The 15,323-nt window shown below is 52.4% G+C and overlaps 1 protein-coding gene across 1 annotated transcript in view; it reads right to left on the bottom strand.

Annotated features, from left to right (window-relative positions):
- Positions 1-15,323, bottom strand: part of LOC145359031 (trafficking kinesin-binding protein 1-like) — a gene marked incomplete at its 5' end in the record, with an annotated part of 57,745 nt that overhangs the window by 36,619 nt on the left and 5,803 nt on the right. The window contains 2 exons of the mRNA XM_080213385.1: positions 2,684-2,760; positions 9,739-9,933. Of these exons, the coding sequence (XP_080069511.1) occupies positions 2,684-2,760; positions 9,739-9,933 (272 nt within the window). The remainder of the gene's footprint in view (positions 1-2,683; positions 2,761-9,738; positions 9,934-15,323) is intronic.

Below are 15,323 nucleotides of genomic sequence, written 5' to 3'. Positions count from 1 at the left end.
ACTGTAACAACACCCACACAGCACACTGACTGTAACAACACCCACACAGGACACTGACTGTAACAACACCCACACAGCAAACTGACTGTAACAACACCCACACATCACACTGACTGTAACAACACCCACACAGCACACTGACTGTAACAACACCCACACAGCACACTGACTGTAACAACACCCACACAGCAAACTGACTGTAACAACACCCACACAGCACACTGACCGGAACAACACCCAGAATGTTCCAGAAAGGCACATCCACCTTCTATCATTACAGTTAACAAAACACATCTAAGGCAGGAAATTCCCCCAAAACAGAACAAATATCATCATCACCAAATTGGTCCCCAGCACCAATTCTTCACTCACTCACTGGGGTACAGTTCCACAAACACTGACTCTCACTGGGATACAGTTCCACACAAACTGACTCTCACTGGGGTACAGTTCCACACACACTGACTCTCACTGGGATACAGTTCCGCACACACTGACTCTCACTGGGGTACAGTTCCACAAACACTGACTCTCACTGGGATACAGTTCCACACAAACTGACTCTCACTGGGGTACAGTTCCACACACACTGACTCTCACTGGGATACAGTTCCACACACACTGACTCTCACTGGGGTACAGTTCCACACACACTGACTCTCACTGGGGTACAGTTCCACACACACTGACTCTCACTGGGGTACAGTTCCGCACACACTGACTCTCACTGGGGTACAGTTCCACACACACTGACTCTCACTGGGGTACAGTTCCACATACACTGACTCTCACTGGGGTACAGTTCCACACACACTGACTCTCACTGGGGTACAGTTCCACACACACTGACTCTCACTGGGGTACAGTTCCACACACACTGACTCTCACTGGGGTACAGTTCCGCACACACTGACTCTCACTGGGATACAGTTCCACACACACTGACTCTCACTGGGGTACAGTTCCACACACACTGACTCTCACTGGGATACAGTTCCACACACACTGACTCTCACTGGGATACAGTTCCACACACACTGACTCTCACTGGGGTACAGTTCCACACACACTGACTCTCACTGGGATACAGTTCCACACACACTGACTCTCACTGGGGTACAGTTCCACACACACTGACTCTCACTGGGATACAGTTCCACACACACTGACTCTCACTGGGGTACAGTCCCACACACACTGACTCTCACTGGGATACAGTCCCACACACACTGACTCTCACTGGGATACAGTTCCACACACACTGACTCTCACTGGGATACAGTTCCACACAAACTGACTCTCACTGGGATACAGTTCCACACACACTGACTCTCACTGGGATACAGTTCCGCACACACTGACTCTCACTGGGATACAGTCCCACACACACTGACTCTCACTGGGGTACAGTTCCACACACACTGACTCTCACTGAGATACAGTTCCACACACACTGACTCTCACTGGGATACAGTTCCACACACACTGACTCTCACTGGGGTACAGTCCCACACACACTGACTCTCACTGGGGTACAGTCCCACACACACTGACTCTCACTGGGATACAGTTCCACACACACTGACTCTCACTGGGATACAGTTCCACACACACTGACTCTCACTGGGATACAGTTCCACACACACTGACTCTCACTGAGATACAGTTCCACACACACTGACTCTCACTGGGATACAGTTCCACACACACTGACTCTCACTGGGATACAGTTCCACACACACTGACTCTCACTGGGATACAGTTCCACACACACTGACTCTCACTGGGATACAGTCCCACACACACTGACTCTCACTGGGATACAGTCCCACACACACTGACTCTCACTGGGATACAGTCCCACACACACTGACGCTCACTGGGATACAGTCCCACACACACTGACTCTCACTGGGATACAGTTCCACACACACTGACTCTCACTGGGATACAGTCCCACACACACTGACTCTCACTGGGATACAGTCCCACACACACTGACGCTCACTGGGATACAGTCCCACACACACTGACTCTCACTGGGATACAGTTCCACACACACTGACGCTCACTGGGATACAGTTCCACACACACTGACTCTCACTGGGGTACAGTCCCACACACACTGACTCTCACTGGGGTACAGTCCCACACACACTGACTCTCACTGGGATACAGTTCCACACACACTGACTCTCACTGGGATACAGTTCCACACACATTGACTCTCACTGGGGTACAGTCCCACACACACTGACTCTCACTGGGATACAGTTCTGCAGACATTGTGGAGATATACAGGGAAGTTCATTTATGACTGACAGGGGCACTGGGCCATATGGTACAGCCAAGGTTTTGCTTTCCTTGGGGAGCTGAACCAGAGACTGTTCATGAGGCCATTCAACCCATCATGCCTTTTCCTGCCCTTTCAACGAGTCACTCAGTCAGTCTCATTCTCCTGCAGAATGTTTCCCCTTCAAGGATTTATCCAATATCTTTCGGGAAGTTATTGTTGAATTTGCATCTTTCCCTTTCAGCAGAACACTCTGCCTCACAACAGCTCACTGAGTTACATAACCTCCTGCTCTTGCTGCTCAATATTTCGCTAATGATCTGCGCTGTGTGGTTACGGATGGCTGGCTGCAGCCTCTGGAATAAAGAGAGATTCTTGCTGCCGTCTCACCTCCTGCAGTAAGTGTGTGACTGCCTCGATGTCACAGTATGTCTTTGTGACCTGGCCCACTCGCTCCGCACAGAGAACTGAGGAGAGAAGCAGACAGTGATCAGTGTGCGCTGAGCCCCAAAACCAGAGCCCCCTGTTACCCCCCACCCCCATCTCCTACCCCTCCCCTCCCCTCCCTCCCTCTCCCCACCCCACAGCAGAATTCAGCAGCTGGTTTGCTGGGAGCCTGGGGATGAATGTTTGTGAAGGCCAGTTTCTGTGTCTCAGCCAGGGAGGGTCCTGCAGGCGGGGACCCCAGCTTCCCGCTTCTCTCCAGCTTGATTCCCAATGCCAAGAGGGCCGCCTGTTTGGAGACGGTACAGCAAAGGTTCCCGAGACTGGTCCCTGGGACGAGGGGGTTGTTTGATGATGGGAGGCTGAGTAAACCGGGTTTATATTCTCCAGAATTTCAGAAGAATGAGAGGTGATTTCAGTGAAATCTGGAACATTCTCCCTCTGCTGAGAGACTGTTTCCCCTGGGTGGGGAATCTAGAACGCGGGGGCACTGTCCCAGGGTAGTGGGGGGGGGGGGGGTGGGGGTCAGTGATTTCCCACTGAGATGGTTCTCTCAAAGGAAAATGAATCTTTGGAAATCTTGATCCCATCGTTGAACATCTGACTGGAATAGACAGAGTTCTGGTCTCTCCAGGAATTAAGGATTATGGGAGGTGGGCAGGAAAATGAAGGGAGGGGGTTTTGAGGGTGGGATGAGGGTTGGAGGCAGGAGGCAGTTGGGGGGGTTTCAGAGGGGGGGTAGGGGTTAGTGTTAGGTTAACATTAATCCTCCCCCTTAGCTCAGCCCGAAATGACACCCTCCTCCCACCCCCACACCCCTCTTCACCATCCTGGGACAGGGTCCCCATGTTTTAGATCCCCCACCCAGGGGAAATGATGTGTGGGAGATTGGGACAGGGGCTGGGGGCGCAGTGAGTTTACACTCTGAGAAACCGGGAGCAACAGTCAGCTCCGCCCTCGTGCCCGACCCTCCCTCCCGTGCTGTTGAAGGACGTGGGCAGCAGCACGTTCCACACACTCGCCTACTCCCCCCCTTCCCCCCACACCCCCTCCAGGGCCTCCATCCCTCCCAGCCCCCTCCTTACTAATGCTCCAGGAGGTCACCTCTTTGTTCCATTAATTGGACGTTATTTTCACACACAGCGTCTGATGGTAATTTGTGAAATGAGGAGTGACAGCTCAGGGTTTAACTCTAGGGTTTCCAAACCCCTCGCCACCTCACCCATTCCGCGCCTCACTCTCACATTAACCCTTCGCAGACACTGCCAGTGGTGTGGAGGAGGGCGCCGAGTGCCACTGGGCCAGAGGATCCGCACAGTCCCTGAATTCTGACCCCGTGTCGCAACGTTGGGATCACCCCGAACCCCACTGCTCCTGAAATCATAACGGGAGCAAGAAAAGGCGGGAATTCCAACTGCAAAAGTGATCCTAATGATCAAAGAAATGATAATAAAAATATAACTGAATCGACAAAGCCAAGATCATCTTTGGAATGGAACTTTGACAAAGACACTTCCCGGGTAAAATCCTCCTCATTAACATTTCTTCACCGTCACTGGGTCAAAATCCTGAAACTCCCCCTCTAACAGCACTGTGGGTGCAGCTGGGTGGCACAGTGGCACAGTGGGTTAGCACTGCTGCTTCACAGCACCAGGGTCCTGGGTTCGAGTCCCGGCTTGAGTCACTGTCTGGGTGGAGTCTGCACATTCTCCCTGTGTCTGCCTGGGTTTCCTCCAGGTGCTCCAGTTTCCTCCCACAGTCCAAAGATGTGCAGGTTAGGTGGATTGGCCATGATAAATTGCCCCTTAGTGTCCTGGCTGTGTCAGTTAGGATTAGCCATGGGGGGTGGGGTAGGCAGTGTGTTTGTGGGACATTGACTGGGTGTGTGAGTTCTCCCACACATTCAATCCCTGGCAGAAATTCCAGACTTTCCGCTTGTTCCCGAATCATTAACATCCTGATAATTAAACCCGGCCCAGACACAGGTTCAATCTGGTCCATTCTGTCAGAGACCAGTGGAAGCAAACCACCCACACAAACCCCCTCCCACACACACAAGCTAGGGGGCACAGCCTCAAGATAAAGGGGAGGCGGTTTAGAACGGAGTTGAGGAGGAACTTCTTCACTCAAAGGGTGGTGAATCTCTGGAATTCTCTGCTCGTTGAAGTGGTGGAGGCTGCCTCGCTAAATATTTTTAAGATGCGGGTTGATGGGTTTTTGATAAGAGAGGGGATTAAGGGTTATGGGGAGAGGGCGGGAAAGTGGAACTGAGCAGCGACAGATCAGCCATGATCTTATTGAATGGCGGGGCAGGCTCGAAGGGCTAGATGGCCTACTCCTGCTCCTATTTCTTATGTTCTTATGTTCTCCCACACAACCACCAGCTCCCCACACACCCATCCCTGTCCACCGCGCTCTCCCACATCCTCACACCTTCCCTCCATCCAGATTCCCTGCCCAGGGGAGTCGATGAATGGGGGTTTGGGATGGGGGGGGTGGGGGCGCAGTGAGTTTTCACTCAGAGACTGGGAGCAGCAGTCAGCTCTCCAGCTACCCCCTCGCGCCCAGATGCCCCATTCTGTTACAGAACGTGGGCAGCAGCACGATCCACACACTCGCCTCACACAAACACTCACACACACACAGACACACACACACAGACACACACACAACACACACACAGACACAGACACACACACACACACACACAGACACACACACAACACATAGGCACACACACACACACAGACACAGACACACACACAAAACACATAGGCACACACAGACACAGACACACACACAACACATAGGCACACACAGACATGTACACACACTCACTCACGCACATTAACTGACACACATACATACATATGTACACACAGATACACACACACACCCTCACACTCTTCACCTTCTATCACACCCCATGCCTGCCCTGGCACCCCCTTCACCACCCCTACAAATGGAGACATCACTGATCAGGTCACCAACTGGAGACTCTCGACAGGATCCCCCCTGAATTTACGGGGTTGTGATTATTGCCAATGCTCCTGGCACCCAGTAAGCATTCATTTTCCATCAGATTCCCCTTCCCAAGCTGAGTTTCAGTGAGGCAGGAGACTGAGGGAGAATTGACCGAGGTTCTGATCTGATTCAGGGTGTCCTCGATATCGACAGATTATTTCTCTCATCAAAAGGTTCCCAAATTGCAAAGTGTCTCTGATACAAAACCTTGCTGGAATAATAACTGTCCCACCGAGAGGCCCCCTGAATGGAGTGTGACTGTGGCGAGACCCTCTCCCTCATCGTACCTTCCTGTACAGCGCACTGCATCACATCGCTGTCCCACTCAGCCACATCATTCCCTTTGTCTTCACTGCTCCACGTCTCCATTGCCTCCGACTTCCCAGATCCACACAAATTGAGCCGATTCCTCCTGGAATTTTCACATTTTGGTTTCCAGCTTCAGGTTTCTACAGAATCAACCTGCCCTTAGCATTGGTGGAGAAAGCAGCCAAACACACTCGCTCGCTGCCAACCTCGCAGTTATAAACATCTGTTGGTGTTCCTGCCATCCATTGACTGAAAGCTCGGCTGAGCACTGACCGGGGGTTTATAAACATGTCACATCCAATAATACCCAACCCAGACCCAACCCAGAACCAGGTCCTACTCAGGAGGGAGACAGCAAGATTGCTCAAGGGCTTTTTATAAAAATAAACCTCCACACTTTGATATTGGTCATCTCGAACTATTCTCCAAAGTTCAAGAGATTTTTTCTGTAAATATTTAACTGAATGTTATTCTGAAATTGGGGTTTGTATTTGATGGGTTTTAACCCCAACCCCTGCAGACGGGGGGAATGGTTGATTCCTCGGTCAACGTTACAGTAAACCTGAATCAGGGGACTTACAACGGGGCAAAGCTACAGTCACCCCAGCGAGAGCACACAGAAACATCCCCTCACCCCCACACGCACTCACACACACACTGACACAGTCAACATACACACACTCACACACACACACACTCACAACACACCTCACTGACACACTCACACACACCACGCTGACGCTCACAGAGACACACTCAAACACACACACTCACACACACACTGACACACTCACACATACACACACTCACACACACACCTCACTGACACACACACACATACACACACACACACAGACACGCACTCACTCATACACACACACTCACACACACACACACCTCACTGACACACTCACACACATACACACACACACACACACAGACACGCACTCACTCATACACACACACTCACACACACACCTCACTGACATACACACACACTCACACACACACATTCACACACTCACACTGGCTGTTGAGTTTTTCTCCACTTTCACTCTCTAACGCTGCCTCTGTCACTCCTCGTCACTCCCAGTTTCAGCATTTCTTTGTCTGCCTCATTCTTTCTCTATTTTTAACATTCTCTCCATCTTTGTATTCACACATTCTTCTCTTTAATTCTCTTTCACTCAGAATATTTTCTGTTAATCTCTGGGTTGCCCCAAAATTCAATATCAGCGATCACCATTACAGAGTGAAGTTCAGAAAGCAGCGATTGGAGAGGGGCGGGGGCGATACTGCGGGGGAGAGGGGCGGGGGAGAGGGGCAGGGGCGATACTGCGGGGGAGAGGGGCGGGGGAGAGGGGCAGGGGCGATACTGCGGGGGAGAGGGGCGGGGGAGAGGGGCAGGGGCGATACTGCGGGGGAGAGGGGCGGGGGAGAGGGGCAGGGGCGATACTGCGGGGGAGAGGGGCGGGGGAGAGGGGCAGGGGCGATACTGCGGGGGAGAGGGGCGGGGGAGAGGGGAGGGGCGATACTGCAGAGAAGAGAGGTGGGGCAGTACTGCGGGGGAGAGGAGCGGGGGGGCAATGCCGTGGGGGAGAGGGGCAGAGTGACGCCGTGGGGGAGAGGGGAGGGGAGTTTCCAGGGTGGAGGCAGGTGAAAAATGGAAACTGAGAGACAAGGGATTATACAATAAAATTGTGACTGTTAAAAGAAATGTTGTTCCTTTAATGGAACCATTTGCAATAAATGAGTGTGTGTGTGTGTCTGGGCAGTGTGTGTGTGTGTCAGTGTGTGTGTGTGAGTCTGGGCAGTGTGTGTGTGTGTCAGTGTGTGTGTGTGTCAGTGTGTGTGTGTGAGTCTGGGCAGTGTGTGTGTGTGTCAGTGTGTGTGAGTGTGTGTGTGTCAGTGTGTGTGAGTCTGGGCAGTGTGTGTGTGTGTCAGTGTGTGTGTGTGTCAGTGTGTGTGTGTGTCAGTGTGTGTGAGTCTGGGCAGTGTGTGTGCGTTGAGATATTACTCAGAGTGCTCTCTGGGTTTTGCGGGATCTGTGGTCTGGTTTGCAATGCCAGTGCTGAGCTCAGAGTTTTATCTGCAGATTCACTTCGAAAACAGATAATCAAATCCCAGCTCCTGCTTTGTGGCCTTAGAATTAATTCTGATTGATGTCAAGGATTGAGAATAATCTCGCAAACTTTTAAAATCCCTGAGATTCTCATCGAATTACATTGTTTACAGCACAGAAACAGACCATTCAGTCCACCCATTCTCCTCACCCTTAATTCACTCAGCCTCCCCTCAAATCTATCTATTGGATTTACCCCAACCACTCCCTGTGGGAGCGAGTCCCACATTCTCCCCACTCCCCGTGGGAGCGAGTCCCACATTCTCCCCACTCCCCGTGGGAGCGAGTCCCACATTCTCCCCACTCCCCGTGGGAGCGAGTCCCACATTCTCCCCACTCCCCGTGGGAGTGAGTCCCACATTCTCCCCACTCCCCGTGGGAGCGAGTCCCACATTCTCCCCACTCCCCGTGGGAGCGAGTCCCACATTCTCCCCCACTCCCTGTGGGAGCGAGTCCCACATTCTCCCCACTCCCCGTGGGAGCGAGTCCCACATTCTCCCCCACTCCCTGTGGGAGCGAGTCCCACATTCTCCCCACTCCCCGTGGGAGCGAGTCCCACATTCTCCCCCACTCCCTGTGGGAGTGAGTCCCACATTCTCCCCACTCCCCGTGGGAGCGAGTCCCACATTCTCCCCACTCCCCGTGGGAGCGAGTCCCACATTCTCCCCACTCCCCGTGGGAGCGATTCCCACATTCTCCCCACTCCCCGTGGGAGCGATTCCCACATTCTCCCCACTCCCCGGGGGAGCGAGTCCCACATTCTCCCCACTCCCTGTGGGAGCGAGTCCCACATTCTCCCCACTCCCCGTGGGAGCGAGTCCCACATTCTCCCCACTCCCTGTGGGAGCGAGTCCCACATTCTCCCCCACTCCCTGTGGGAGCGAGTCCCACATTCTCCCCACTCCCTGTGGGAGTGAGTCACACATTTGAAAGCCCCACCAACGCCTGTCTCAGAAGCTTAAGGAAATTTGGCATGTCCCCTCCAACTCTCACCAACTTCTACAGATGCACCATAGAAAGCATCCTTTCCAAATCTATCACAGCTTGGTGTGGGCTCCTGCTCTGCCCAAGATCACAAGAAACTACAAAAGGTCATGTACAAAGCCCAATCCATCACTCAAACCAGCCTCCCATCCATTGACTCTGTCTACACTTCCCGCTGCCTTGGAAAAGCAGCCAACATAATCAAGGACCTCACACATCCCGGACATTCTCTCTTCCACCTTCTTCCGTCAGGAAAATGATACAAAAGTCTGAGGTCCCGTACCGACCGACTCAAGAACAGCTTCTTCCCTGCTGCTGTCAGACTTTTGAATGGACCTACCTCACATTAAGCTGATCTTTCTCTACACCCTCCCTGTGACTGTAACACTACATTCTGCACCCTCTCCTTTACTTCTCTATGAACAGTATGCTTTGTCAGTATAGCACGCAAGAAACAATACTTTTCACTGTATGTTAATACATGTGACAATAATAAATCAGATCAAATTGAAAAAGCAGCCTTGTTGAGTTCCCACAGTCCGTACCGCCTCCCAATACTCACGGAAATACTTGAGTGTCTCCTCAACTTGTTCCTGTGTGAGGCTGATGTCAACGTCGGGAGGTATCAGAGGAGTGTTTAACCAATCATCGTGACTGTAACCATACACCGCGTCTGCCCTCAGTGTGTACCTCGGTAAACCCTCCTCCAACAAGCTGAAAATCTCCACCTCAGGAACATTTTCACTGTAACACACATCTGTGAACCAAAGAGAATTAAATAACTCCAACAGCAAGAGGGGAATATAGACACAGAGAGGAAACGAGAGAGGGGGACAAGGGGAGAGCGGGGGACAGGGGAGAGAGAGTGGGGGGGACAAGGGGAGAGAGTGTGGGGGGAGACAAGCGGAGAGAGTGTGGGGGGTAAGGGGAGAGGGAGTGGGGGGTAAGGGGAGAGGGAGTGGGGGGACAGGGGAGAGAGAGTGGGGGGACAAGGGGAGAGGGAGTGGGGGGAGACAAGGAGAGAGGGAATGGGGGGGACAAGGAGAGAGGGAGTGAGGGGCAAGGGGAGAGGGAAGGAAACTGGGAGAAAAACATTCCTAAAACTGAAATCAATCCATCAGGTGGACAGAATAACCAATGAGAATTGCAGCACGATGTACTGCAACAAATTCTCAGAATGATTTCCAGGGTTGGGAAAATTAAAGACTGATTATCGCACAGTCCTGCAACCTGAGGCTGAACTCATCTCTTCACTCTTGGACAACGTGAAGATTGAAATAAAATCAAAGATGCAACAAGGGGAATTGTCACCAAAACAGTGTTCAGGAATTGTTACAGCCCAGAGCTCGATAGGAATTTCCGTGAATTTAACTCCACTCAATATTTTTTTCATTCATTTATGGGACATGGCCAGCATTTATTACCAAGCCCTAGTTGCCCTTGAGAAGGTGATGATGAGCTGCCGTCTTGAATCGCTGCGTCCATGTTCTGTGGGTTGCTGCCGTTAGGGAAGGAATTCCAGGGTTTTGACCCAGCGGCTGTGAAGGAGCAGCGATATATTTCCAAGTCAGGATGGTGAGTGGCTCAGAGGGGAACTTGCAGGGGGTGGTGTTCACCATGTATCTGCTGTCCTTGTCCTTCTAGATGGGAGTGTTCGAGGGTTTGGAAGGTGCTGTCTCAGGATCTTTGGTGAATTGCTGCAGTGCATCTTGTAGACGGTACACACGGCTGCTACTGAGCATCGGTGGTGGAGGGAGTGGATGTTTGTGGATGTGGTGCTGCTTTGTCCTGGGAAATCAGTGAGATCAACCCAATAACCTCACTTGTCAAACTAGGCGAGGGGACTTTATAAACCAAATCTGGCCGTAACCATGGATTTTAACAATTGCCTCTTGACAAACAGTCCAGTCTTCTAATCACATTTCTAACATCTGGCCATCATTATCGTTTCAATACATTGCTCTGCAGCGTAACATCTGCTCAAGAAATGTTCCAGAGAACAGTGTCTCAAACTCTACAAGGTCTGTGCGGAATCATGTTCCGAATGGACAAAATCCTCACACGTACATAGCTCCAGCAGTGAGCGTGACTGCAGGGTCAGAGCAATCCTGAGAATTCTGCGCGATGAGGGTCTAACATTGGAGCAGCTGGAAACAGGCGTGTCCAAACTGGGAAAAACTTCCTTTCTATTACTGAATTGAGAGGAACTGATTGGACGGATCACTGCAGAAACTGTCATTCAATCCCTCCGGAGAACTGATGCAACGTTTGGCATTCCAGACACTTCCGTGTGGGACACAACTCACAAATAAACAAATCTAAACTTTGGAAATGACTTTGGCTTTGTTCACGTAACCTGTTCACCCCACTGTCCTCAAACAAATGGAGAGACCGAGAGAGGGGCACAAACCCCATTCAGGATTTATTGGCGAAAAATGAACTCCTTCGTCTAATTCTCCTGAGGTATCGATCCTCAGCACAAGAGAATGGGTTCTCATCAGAGTGGATAGGAGATTGAGAGCACAGCTTTCATCTCCGTCACAAAGACTGAACCCACATCAGCATGAAGACCCCGAGAGATAAAACAGAGTGAGGAAGAACAGAGAAACAAGCTGACACAAAACTTTAACCTCAGAGTGTGTGAGTTACCACACTGAAGCCCAGGGAGAGCACGGTGGCACAGTGGTTAGCGCTGCTGCCTCACAGCGTCAGGGACCTGGGTTCAATTCCAGCCTTGGGTTCACTGCCTGTGCGGAGTTTGCACATTCTCTCCGTGTCTGCGTGGGTTTCCTTCGCGTGCTCCCGTCTCCTCCCCCACTCCAAAGATGTGCAGGTTAGGTGGATTGGCCATGCTAAATTGCCCCTTAGTGTCAGGGGGATTATCGAGGGTAAATGCATGGGGTTATGGGGATAGGACCTGGGTGGGATTGTTGTCGGTGCAGACTCAGTGGGCCGAATGGCCTCTTTCTGCACTGTAGGAATTCTAGCAGAGAGCCTGGATGGGAGGGGTGGGTGGGTGGGGGCTGGGGAATGTTGAAGGATGTGAATATATCGGGGATAAAGACAGCTGAGGAGAGGTCGAGGGAAGACTTAACACGAGAGATATAAATGATACTGGTGTAATAATGATGTCAGATCACATGTTTTTAAAGTTTAAAGTTTATCAGTATCACAAGTAGGTTTACATTAACACTGCAATGAAGTTACTGTGAGAATCCCCTAGTCGCCACTCCCCAGTTTGGGTTACACTGAGGGAGAATTTAGCACAGCCCAATGCCCCCGAACCAGAACGACTTTCTGACTGTGGGAGGAAGCCAGAGCACCCGGAGGAAACCCACGCAGACATTGGTCATCCCATGCCAGATATGGCACGCTGCAGCTGTCCCTGTTTGGGAACTGACCCTTTAGGGTGTCCCATCACTGGGATTACTCACTGCCCCAAGTCACTGATGGAGATCAGTCTGGACTTCCTGCTGTGTAACATGGTGCAGCTGCTCCCTCTTGTGGCAAAGAGACAAATAACTGGTAAACATCACCAAATTCCTGGAGAAAAGCGCAGCACTCCCTCAGCACTGACCCTCTGACAGTGCGGCGCTCCCTCAGCACTGACCCTCTGACAGTGCAGCGCTCCCTCAGCACTGACCCTCTGACAGTGCAGCGCTCCCTCAGCACTGACCCTCTGACAGTGCAGCGCTCCCTCAGCACTGACCCTCTGACAGTGCAGCGCTCCCTCAGCACTGACCCTCTGACAGTGCGGCACTCCCTCAGCACTGACCCTCTGACAGTGCAGCGCTCCCTCAGCACTGACCCTCTGACAGTGCGGCACTCCCTCAGCACTGACCCTCTGACAGTGCGGCACTCCCTCAGCACTGACCCTCTGACAGTGCGGCACTCCCTCAGTACTGACCCTCTGACAGTGCGGCACTCCCTCAACACCGACCCTCTGACAGTGCGGCGCTCCCTCGGCACTGACCCTCTGACAGTGCGACACTCCCTCAGCACTGACCCTCTGACAGTGCGGCACTCCCTCAGCACTGACCCTCTGACAGTGCAGCACTCCCTCAAAACTGACCCTCTGACAGTGCAGCACTCCCTCAGTACTGACCCTCTGACAGTGCGGCACTCCCTCAGTACTGACCCTCTGACAGTGCGGCACTCCCTCAGCACTGACCCTCTGACAGTGCGGCACTCCCTCAGCACTGACCCTCTGACAGTGCGGCACTCCCTCAGTACTGACCCTCTGACAGTGCGGCACTCCCTCAGTACTGACCCTTTGACAGTGCGGCACTCCCCCAGCACTGATCCTCTGACAGTGCGGCACTCCCTCAGCACTGACCCTCTGACAGTGCGGCACTCCCCCAGCACTGACCCTCTGACAGTGCGGCACTCCCTCAGTACTGACCCTTTGACAGTGCGGCGCTCCCTCGGCACTGACCCTCTGACAGTGCAGCACTCTCTCAGTGAGAATGCCAGGTTATATTTTGTGTCCTGGTCTCTTGATGGGTCTTGAACTCTGGACCTTTTAACAATGTGAAGGATGGTCTGTGCTGAGCCAGGAGTTTATTGGAGCACAATTCTCTCACACCCAGAAACGGGAGCAGATACTGGAATGTGTGAAGATGCTACAGTTGGTTCTGAATGCTGTTTGCAGCCACTCAGTCACACAGTGTGTAACATCGACCAGAGCATAACACCAGAGCGAACCTGTACCTCTGTACCCAGAGGTGCATTGTGGGCTGGAGAAGATTCTGGAAGTCATTCTTGAAGTCAGTTTGAGCTGGAAGGATACAGGAATTGTGATAGTGGCTATTGATGTTCCCCAACGCAACACAGGACAACTGGTGCTGGAGGTTAACGAGGGAGACAGTCCATCCCCTCAGTGCAGGCAGCTGTGTGAGTGACAAGTTATCAATTATTACTTCTGTACGGTGTCAGGAGTTGGTGGGAATGATCTCATCGCATCAAACGTCTTGCATTTGACAAAAACATCTCAGGCAACTGGTTAAAAGGGGAGAAGGAGCAGTGCTGGCCTATCAGGCACTGAGAGAAGGTCCAGTGTTCACTCTGTTACACTCAGCAACCCCTAAAACTCACAAAATCTGAGGTTTTTGTTTTTCAAACAGTGAAAGAGGAGGAGGACCCCGAGATATTGCTCTAAATGTTGGAGCTTAAATACCCAGCAATAAAGAACACTCTACTGGATAGACACACATTCAATACAACCAACCACAAACCTGCCGAGTGAAACATTCAGTGAAACACTTCTGAAAGACTGGTTAAGGTGCATTGACCCGAACAGGCACCGGAGCGTGGCGACTAGGGGAATTTCACAGTAACTTCATTGCAATGTTAATGTGAGCCTTACTTGTGACTGATAAATAAACTAACTTTTAACTTTAAAAACTCTGACAAAGAAATGTGAGTTTGGGACATTTGCCTCTGCGTTGGGTGAGAGATCGGTGTGTGTGCGATCTATAGCGATATTCACAAACAGCTCCTTCACCAGAGTGGTTTAACCCTGGATCCTGTCATCAGTAACTGGGTGCTGAATGAGTCCTCAGAAAGAAGCAGGAAAGGGTTAAGGCGGGAAACAGATAATCCCTCGGCAACCTCACTCACAGAACAGAACCACAGCTTTGGTAAAAGCTGGAACAATTGTAGCAAATAGAACCATGGCACCCACTGCCAGCACCCACTGCCAGCACCCACTGCCAGCACCCACTGCCTGCACCCACTGCCCGCACCCACTGCCAGCACCCACTGCCCGCACCCACTGCCCGCACCCACTGCCCACACCCACTGCCCGCACCCACTGCCCGCACCCACTGCCCGCACCCACTGCCAGCACCCACTGCCCGCACCCACTGCCAGCACCCACTGCCCGCACCCACTGCCCGCACCCACTGCCAGCACCCACTGCCCGCACCCACTGCCAGCACCCACTGCCTGCACCCACTGCCCGCACCCACTGCCCGCACCCACTGCCAGCACCCACTGCCAGCACCCACTGCCCGCACCCACTGCCAGCACCCACTGCCAGCACCCACTGCCCGCACCCACTGCCCGCACCCACTGCCAGCACCCATTGCCCACACCCACTGCCCGCACCCACTGCCCACACCCACTGCCCGCACCCACTGCCAGCAC

The sequence above is a fragment of the Carcharhinus amblyrhynchos genome, chromosome 27 (genome assembly GCF_965287045.1).
Source record: "Carcharhinus amblyrhynchos chromosome 27, sCarAmb.v2.hapA, whole genome shotgun sequence".
Lineage (NCBI taxonomy): Eukaryota > Metazoa > Chordata > Chondrichthyes > Carcharhiniformes > Carcharhinidae > Carcharhinus > Carcharhinus amblyrhynchos.
Note: the sequence above shows the minus strand (reverse complement) of the source record. Positions and strands in the feature narration are given on the sequence as shown.